Here is a 9,853-nt window from a genome sequence, read left to right as displayed (position 1 = left end):
ATTGCCACTAATGGAGGAGTCCATTACATTCTATTGTACCACAGTGTATTGTTCTCTGTGTAAAATGTTCCTGTGTTTCTGCTCCTTTTGTTCTGCATCAATTCCTTGAGGTCATTCCAGTTCCCATGGAATTCCTCCACTTTATTATTCCTTTGAGCACAATAGTATTCCATCACCAACATATACCACAATTTCTTAAGCCATTCCCAATTGAAGGGCATCCCCTCATTTTCCAATTTTTGGCCACCACAAAGAGTACAGCTATGAATATTCTTGTAAAAGTCTTTTTCCTTATTATTTCTTTGGGGTACAAACCCAGCAGTGCTATGGCTGGATCAAAGGGAAGATAGTCTTTTACCACCCTTTGGGCATAGTTCCAAATTGCCATCCAGAATGTTTAGATTAATTCACAACTCCACCAGCAATGCATTAATATCCTAACTTTGCCACATCCCCTCCAGCATTCATTACTTTCTGTTGCTGTCATGTTAGCCAATCTTCTAGGTGTGAGGTGATACCTCAGAGTTGTTTTGATTTGCATCTCTCTGATTATAAGAGATTTAGAAATTTTTTCAAGAACGTATTAATAATTTTTATTTCTTTAACTGAAAATTGCCTATTCATGTCCATTGGACATAAATTGGAGAATGGCTTGATTTTTTTGTACAATTGGTTTAGCTCTTTATAAATTTGAGTAATTAGTCCTTTGTCAGAGGTTTTTGTAATGAAGATTGTTTTTCAATTTTTTGCTTCCCTTGTAATGTTGGTTGCATTGGTTTTGTTTGTAAAAAAACTTTTTTTCATTTGATGCAATCAAAATTATTAATTTTATATTTTGCGTTTTTTTGTAGCTCTTGCTTGGCTTTAAAGTCTTTCCTTTCCCAAAGATCTGACACGTGCACTATTCTGTGTTCACCTAATTTGCTTATTATTTCCTTATTTATATTCAAGTCATTCACCCATTCTGAGTTCATCTTTGTGTAGGGTGTGAGATATTGATACAAACCTACTCTCTTCCATATTGTATTCAGATTTTCTCAGCAGTTTTTTTTTTTTTATCAAATAGTGGATTTGGGTCCCAAAACCGGGGATCTTTGGGATTATCATAGACTGTCTTGCTGAAGTCACTTGCCCCAAGTGTATTACACTGATACTCCTTTCTGTCTTTTAGCCAGTACCTAATTGTTTTGATAACCACTGCTTTATATTATAGTTTGAGATCTGGGACTGCAAGGCCTCCTTCATTTGCATTTTTCATGATTTCCCTTGATATCCTTGATCTTTTGTTCTTCAAAATGAACCTTATATTTTTGTTTTTGTTATTTTTTTAATTCAGTAAAAAAGGTTTTTGGTAGTTCAATGGGTATGGCACTAAATAAGTAAATAAGATTGGGTAGGATGGTCATTTTTATTGTGTTACTTCATCCTACCCATGAGCAATCAATATTTTTTCTAATTGTTTGGATCTAGTTTTAATTGTGTGGAAAGTGTTTTGTAGTTGAATTCATATAGTTCCTGTGTTTACCTTGGCAGATAGATTCCTAAGTATTTTATATTGTCTAGGGTGATTTTAAATGGAATTTCTCTTCCTAATTCTTGCTGCAGAGATGTGTTGGAGATATATAGAAATGTTGATGACATGTTGATTTATTTTGTATCCTGCTACTTTGCTAAAGTTGTTGATTATTTCAATTAGATTTTTGGTTGATTCTCTAGAATTATTTAAGTAGACCATCATATCATATGCAAAGAGTGATAGCTTGGTCTCCTCATTGCCTATTTTAATACCTTCAATTTCATTTTTCTTCTCTAATTGCTACAGCTAGTGTTTCTAGAACAATATTAAATAATAGCAGTTATGATTGGTATCCTTGTTTCACTCCTGATCTTATTGGGAAGGCTTCTAGCTTATCCCCATTGCAGATGCTGTTTACTTATGATTTTAGATATATACTGTGTATTATTATTAGGAAAGGCCTTTCTATTCCTATGTTTCCTAGTGTTTTCAATAGGAATGTGTGTTGTATTTTGTCAAAGGCTTTTTCTGCATCTATTGAGATAATCATGTGATTTTTGTTGGTTTGCTTATTGATATGGTCAATTATGTGCATGGTTTTCCTAATATTGAACCATCTTTGCATTCCTGGAATGTATCCTACCTGGTCATAGTGAACCCTCATGATTACTTGCTGAAGTCTTTTTCCTAGTATCCTATTTAAGATTTTTGCATCTATATTCATTTAGGAGATTGCTCTATAGTTTTCTTTCTCTGTTTTTGATGTTCCTGGCTTTGGAATCAGTATCATATTTGTGTCATAAAAGGAATTTGGTAGAACTCCTACTTTGCTTATTCTGTCAAATAGTTTGTATAATATTGGGATTAGTTGTTCCTTGAATGTTTGATAGAATTCCTTTGTGAATCAATCTGTACATGGAGATTTTTTCTTAGAGAGTTCTTTGATGCCTCGATCAATTTCTTTTTCTGATATGAGGTTGATTAGGTAGTCTATTTTGACCTCTGTTTGTCTAGGCAATTTATATTGTTTTGTAAATACTCATCCATATTACCTAGATTGCCATATTTGTTGCCATATATTTGGGAAAAATAGTTTTTAATGATTGCCTTAATTTCCTCTTCATTAGAGGTGAGGTCTACCTTTCTTCTTGGATACTGTTAATTTGGTTTTCTTCTTTCCTTTTTTTAATTAGATTGACCAGTACTTTGCCTATTTCATTTTTTTTTCAAAATACCAGCTTCTAGTCTTATTTATTAAATCTATAATTCTTTTACTTTCAATTTTATTAATTTCTCCTTTCATTTTTAGGATCTCAAATTTAATCTTCATCTGAGTATTTTTAATTTGTTCACTTTCTAGTTTTTTAATTTGCATGCCCAATTCATTGACCTCTGCCCTCTCTAATTTGCTAATATATGAACTCAAAACTATAAATTTCCCCCTGAGTACTACTTTGACTGAGTCCCATAGTTTTGTAAAGGTTGTCTCATCATTGTCATTTTTTTCAATAAAATTATTTATTGTTTCTATGGTTTCTTCTTTACCTAACTGATTTTGGAGAATCATATTGCTTAATTTCAAATTAATTTTTAATTTGCCTCTCCATGTACCCTTTCTAATTATTATTTTCATTGCATTATGATCTGAAAAATTTGAATTTTTTTAATTTTTGCTCTTTTGCACTTGTTTGCAATGTTTGATGCCCTAGTACATGTTCAATCTTTGAAAATGTACCATATGTTGCTGAAAATAAGGTGTATTCCTTTTTGTCCCTCTTTATTTTTCTCCACATATCTACTAACTCTAAATTTTCTTAGATTTCATTCACTTCTCTTCCATCTTTCTTATTTATTTTTTGGTTTGATTTATTTAGTTCATGTAGAGGAAAGTTTAGGTCCCCCACTAATATAGTTTTATTATTTATTTCCTCCTTCAGCTCTGCTAATTTCTCCTTTAGAAATCTGAATGCTATTCCATTTGGTGCATATATGTTGAGTACTGATATTTCCTCATTGTCTATATGGCCTTTTATCAGAATGAAATTACCTTCCATATCTCTTTTAACTAGATATATTTTTACTTTGGCTTTGTCATGATTGCATTTTATGGATTAGTTCACTCTATTCGCCTTCAGAGTTGTGATTACCAGCTGTGTTTTTCTCAGCATTTTGATTTGCACTCCTTGTCCTGCCTTTTTTTCTTTCAATATTTCCTTCTACACCAATGTATTTTTAATCAGTCCCCCTAATTCCCACCCATTTTTACTTCTCTTTCTACCCCCATCCCTTCTTATTCCTCTCTTATTTTTTACAGTCTTTTTATACTACTCCCAACCCTCTCCCTCCCTTGTATTCCTTCCCTTTCCACCAGTCTGGTTGCTACCTTTCTACTTCTCTATAGCGCACAAATCCATTCTCTGCCCCAATGTATTGGATTGTTCTTGCCTTTTTGAGTCAATTTCAATGCACATAAGTGTTGAGTATTTCCTATCTCCAACCTCTTTACCCTTGCATTTGTGAATCTTAAAAATTCTCAGACCCTACTTCATAAGATTTGGTTAAGACCATTCCCCATTTTAAACAATGAAGGAACTTAGATCAGGAATGTGAGACCGTTACTCCACCCCTACTTAAGCATGCTTTAGGGGAAGAAACTCCTTGCTGAACAATGAAAAATACTTAAACCCATACTTATAGTAAGGCAAAAGTTCTTAAGCTGTGCCTATTTTTAGATCTAATACAAAAGGGTGCTAAGTACCTATAAAGGTCAGGCAACTTGTGAATTTACAAGGAACAAAGAGGTAAGAAGTTACTCAGAGGTTTTTTCAGGTGTGAACTTAATCCAAAGTTTAAGTCTACTCAGGAGTGAATTAAGAATGGTTTGTCCTTTGGAAAAACATCTACTGTGATTGGTAGATGTAAGAACTTAGGGGAGGTGACATAGGAGAAAATTCAATTTAAAAGGAGGTCAAAAAGGAGGTCTGGGGAGATTCAGCTGGGAAAAGCTGAATTGTAGGAGGCAGCTGGTGTCTCTCTGAACACTAGAATCTTGGTTGGACAAATCTTGTGGTGAGTGGATAAAAGACTGACTGATCTCTCTCTTAGGGTTTTTAGCCTAGGCTGGCTCATGCTGGCCTAGGCTGGTCTAGCCCTTTTTTCTCATTATTTCCTTTTTTCTCTCTCTCTTTCATTTATTCCTCATTTGTATTAATTAAAATCTCTATAAAATCCAGCTGATTTGGGTATATTTAATAGTTGGGAATTTTTCCCTGGCGACCACCTTATATTTGATTTAAAACAAGACATTGACTTGAAACCATATTTTCTTCGGTCACAATTTAAGCCAGCCACTCTTTTATCTGTAACAGTTTATGAAACCAACTATTTTAAATGTTACAGTTTATGGCAGACCACAAAGTTGGTGAGAAAACCCTCAAAAAGTTTCTGTGAAATCTCTTTCCTTTCTCTCTTTATTACTTGCTCTATCAGTCAGTTTTTTTAAACATTGCTAACTTGGCTTGAAGAACACAGCTGCAAGAGTGGATGAGTAAAAAACCTTTTTGATTCTCCTTAAATTAAATAGAATACAGCTGTTATAGCTCTTAACAACAAGGCCTTAAGGTCCTGGCTAGGAGAGCTGACAACTGCCTAAATTAAGATTAAGACAAACCTGGGGAAAGTTTTGGCCTTGTCCTGCTCCCCACGTGTTTACTTTAGAAATATGTGGTTACAGCCAGTTCACAACATACTTAACAACTGGCTGTTCAGCACCATGACCAACCTTATAAAATTCACATTCTTTGTCTCTCTGAAATTTCTCATAGCATGGGGCTTATGGCAAAGTATAATTGACACAGTACTCCCCCTTGGGAGTTTGATTGTTATATCTGTAATATTGTATTTCCTTAAAAAACCCACTTCTCAGTCAAACCAATCGAGTGTTCCTTCTACTACTGAACAAAATGCAGAACTAAATACTCAGCTTGAACTTATGGAGGAAAGTGTGGGTGAGCTCATAGCTTTTAGGAGGAACATTAAAAGAGAGTTCAGAAAATTATCAGAAACTCTGGACATTAACCCTCCTAGCCAAGCCACTGCTCCTCCTGACAACTCTGCCTTAGAACCCCCTGCTCTTAACCAATTGTATTCATGTTCTTCCCCATGCTGCTATAAGCTTCTTTGTAACATATACATTTACCCCCTTTGGCTTCTTTTCCTATTTTTTATATTAACCTATTTTTAGCTCTCCTTGTTTATACATATATACACACACACACACATATATATATATATATGTATTTTGCATACATATATCTATATACATATTCATGTCTTGGCTTTTAATATTATACAGTTTGTCACCGTTCCCTCTAAGTGTAAATATTCTAACTGCCCTGGTGATAATAACATTTCTAAGAGTTACCAATGACCTCTTTTCTTATAGGGATACATATCTTTTTAACTTATTGGGTCTCTTAAAAAAAGTTTTTTTTGTCTTGTTTTTATTTTTTCCTTCTTCCTTAATTACCTGTTGATGATTCTCATGAGTTCTGTGCTTGCGCATCCAATTTTCTGTTCAGGACTGGTCTTTTCTTTACAAATTCTTGGAATTATTCTATTTTCCTAAATGATCATATTTTCCCCTGTAAGAATATAGTAAGTTTTTCTGGGTAATTGATTCTTGGTTGTAGACCTAGTTCCCTTGCTTTCTGGAATATCATATTCTATACCTTTCAGTCCTTCAGTGTATATGCAGCCAGAGCCTGTGTTATCCTCAATGTGGTTCCATGGTATCTGAATGTCTTCTTCTTCTCATCTTGTAATATATTTTCCTTGGTCTGATAGTTCTTGAATTTTGCTATAACATTCCCAGGTGTTGTCAGTTGGGTATTAAGTACAAGAGGTAATCTTTCTATTCTTTCAATCTCCACTTTTCTGTCTTGTTCTAGAATATCAGAGTAGTTTTCTTGTATAATTTCCTATAGTATGATGTCCAGGCTTTTTCTTTTGACATGATCTTCTGTTAGACCAATGATTCTTTTTTTTTTTTTCTTTAACGTGTGCACTTTTATTTGAACTGGTCTTAAGTCAGTGTACAGGTAAAGCTCCTCCCCTCCCCCAAGTACTGGCACCAATCTCATTAACTCCCAGGGAGACTGTTAAAGTCTTCATTCACATCTATGTTGGGGGCAGGGAGAGAATTTAGGGAGCCATTCATTATGGCTGACAATTAAAAAAAAAAGAGGAACAAGTATTAAGGCGGAAGATACAAAAAGTTTTTTTTTTAAGGATTACATAATTTACACGTAAAGCAATACTACTGCCACCCCCCCAACCCCTCCCCCTGATCTGGATTTATGTTAAGTCGCTCTGCTCCTGTGGGAATAGAGCAAGACAGCCTTCATAGAGGCAAGTAACTCTGTAACAATGCATTATACAATATTTGGAATGACTTATTAAAAAAAATGTACAATCAGAGTCCTGAAGACGCACTGTAGAACTTTGGGGATGTTTGCCTCCAACATTACTTTAGACTGCTCATCACCTTCACCGTTCCAGTTTTTAAATCCTGAGTCAAGCGCCAAAAAAACAAAAAACAAAAAAACAAATAAAGCCATGCCAATCTCATCTCTTTTTTTGGGCAATTATCATGTCACACCCTTTGACAAAAAAAAACAACCAAGAAAAAAACACCGACAGTCCATTTAGAAGCATTTGCGGTGGACAATGGAAGGCCCAGATTCATCATACTCCTGCTTACTGATCCACATCTGTTGGAAGGTGGAGAGGGAGGCCAGGATGGAGCCTCCAATCCAGACAGAGTATTTGCGCCCAGGTGGGGCAATGATCTTGATTTTCATTGTGCTGGGGGCTAGGGCTGTAATCTCCTTCTGCATCCTGTCAGCAATGCCTGGGTACATGGTGGTACCACCAGACAATACGGTATTGGCATACAAATCCTTACGGATGTCAACATCACACTTCATGATTGAGTTGAAAGTAGTTTCATGGATTCCACAGGACTCCATGCCTAAGAAAGATGGCTGGAAGAGAGCCTCTGGGCACCGGAACCTCTCATTGCCAATGGTGATAACCTGACCATCAGGGAGCTCATAGCTCTTCTCCAGAGAAGAGCTGGATGCAGCAGTGGCCATCTCCTGCTCAAAGTCGAGGGCCACGTAACACAGCTTCTCCTTGATGTCACGCACGATTTCCCTCTCAGCTGTGGTGGTGAAACTGTACCCTCTCTCGGTCAGGATCTTCATGAGGTAATCCGTCAGATCACGGCCAGCCAGATCCAGACGGAGAATGGCATGGGGAAGGGCATAACCTTCATAGATGGGCACAGTGTGGGTCACACCATCACCGGAGTCCATCACGATACCAGTGGTACGACCAGAGGCATACAGGGACAGCACAGCCTGGATGGCAACGTACATAGCTGGGGTGTTGAAGGTCTCAAACATGATCTGTGTCATCTTTTCTCTGTTGGCTTTGGGGTTCAGGGGGGCTTCTGTGAGCAGTACAGGGTGCTCTTCAGGGGCCACACGGAGCTCATTGTAGAAAGTATGATGCCAGATCTTCTCCATGTCATCCCAGTTGGTGACAATACCGTGTTCAATGGGGTACTTCAGGGTCAGAATACCTCTCTTGCTCTGGGCCTCATCCCCCACATAGCTGTCTTTCTGGCCCATACCCACCATCACACCCTGATGTCTGGGGCGCCCCACAATGGAAGGGAAGACAGCCCGAGGGGCATCATCTCCTGCAAAGCCAGCTTTGCACATACCGGATCCATTGTCAACAACGAGCGCAGCAATATCATCATCCATGGCGAACTTTGAAGTGGCAAGTTTAAACCTTTAAGAGAGGAGGTGGTGCCGCACCTGGAGGCAGGGGGGAGGCAAGTGCACGCTGGGTGAAAGAGCTCACAGCTCTAGACCAATGATTCTTAAGTTGTCTCTCCTGGAACAATTTTCTAAATATTCTGTTTTGTGAATTAAGTGCTTCATATTTTCCTCAATTTTTTTTCATTCTTTGGATTTTATTTTATAGTGTCCAGCTGACTTGTGAAGTTGCTTTCTTCTAGTTGTATTCTCAATTTTAAAGACTGGATTTCCTCCCTGGCTTTTTAGTAATCCTTCTCCTACTGGTCTGATTTTCTTTGGAGGTCATCTTTCATCTCTCCTTTGCCTCATTTTCAAGCTGGTTAATTTTGGCTTTCAAGACACTATTTTCTTGTTTTAGTTCAAGTACTTCTGTTTTCAGATGTGTTATCTTACTTTTTAGTTCTTTCCCCAGTTGTCTTCAGCCTCTCTTAATTGTGTTTTGAATTGTATTTTGAGTTCTTCCAATGTCTAGATCCAATTCGCTGGGGTTTCTTTGTTTTTGCATGATGTTGCTTCATCCTTCTCTGTTCTGTTTGCTCTTTGTTCATTGCCTGTATATAAACTCTTGATTATAATTTCTTTTTTCTTTTCTGTTGTTTGCTCATATTTGCCCCTTCTTTACTTTCTGCACTTGCCTGAGCATTTGCTCCTCTCTTTTTTTTTTGTAGGTTTGGGCTTTTATGTCAGCCTTCACCCTTGGAGTTGTGTCAGCAAATATCTCAGCACAGTCTCTGGGTGAGGGGTGTTGGAGCTTGAACTTCCCTGCCGTCTGAAGGATTTGATAAACATAAGTCCAGCTGGGTTGATCTGAATGTGCCCTGAGGTCAAAAACCTCCTGAAAGGGGGGGCAAAATGGAGTGTCTTCACTGCTGAAACTAGGCTGCCTGCTCTGTGCTTCTTCTCTAACTGCTTCCCCACCACCTGTGTTCAACACTCTGAACCTACCACAGCTTTGCCCACAAGGTACTCCCTTCAGAGTAGCTGTCTTGCCCTCCCAGATGTTTTAGCTTCCATTGGAGGCTGTAAAAGTTAAATTAGTTTCTAGTCATAAAAGTATTACATTTTATGAGGTTTATTAAATATTATTATAAATCAAGGATACAAAATAATAAACACATGTCTAGGGCTGATTAACCCATTCACATTTTACTCACTACATCTTGTAATCACCAAATAGAGGAAAAGAGAGAGTCTTGGGAGGCAGAGAGCCCATTAAATATTAAATTGTGATCTCACCCAGGTGAAGACTCAAGTGAGATTATAGGGAATTCTGGAAATACCAAGGACTTCTGAGGAATGAAGTCTGGGGTTCAAATCTCCATTTTACATGACCCCCCTGAGGCCTGATGAAGACAAGTCTCTCCACTAGGGCTTGTAAACATACCAACTTTGAAATTACAGTAATCTGAGGATAAGAGGAAAAGAGAACAAAACCAATGATTGCTAG

At 37.2% G+C, this 9,853-nt stretch overlaps 1 protein-coding gene across 1 annotated transcript; it reads right to left on the bottom strand.

The window, feature by feature from the left end:
- Positions 1–6,554: 6,554 nt before the first annotated feature.
- Positions 6,555–8,448, bottom strand: LOC130458401 (actin, cytoplasmic 1-like). Its single transcript, XM_056823894.1, has one exon. It carries the CDS (start codon positions 8,347–8,349, stop codon positions 7,222–7,224), a length of 1,128 nt encoding a protein of 375 aa, XP_056679872.1. The 5' UTR covers positions 8,350–8,448; the 3' UTR covers positions 6,555–7,221.
- Between the last annotated feature and the right edge of the window lie 1,405 nt (positions 8,449–9,853).

This window comes from Monodelphis domestica, chromosome 3 (genome assembly GCF_027887165.1).
Source record: "Monodelphis domestica isolate mMonDom1 chromosome 3, mMonDom1.pri, whole genome shotgun sequence".
Classification (NCBI taxonomy): Eukaryota; Metazoa; Chordata; class Mammalia; order Didelphimorphia; family Didelphidae; genus Monodelphis; species Monodelphis domestica.
The sequence above is the reverse complement of the archived record's forward strand: the minus strand, read 5'-3'. Positions and strand labels throughout refer to the sequence as shown.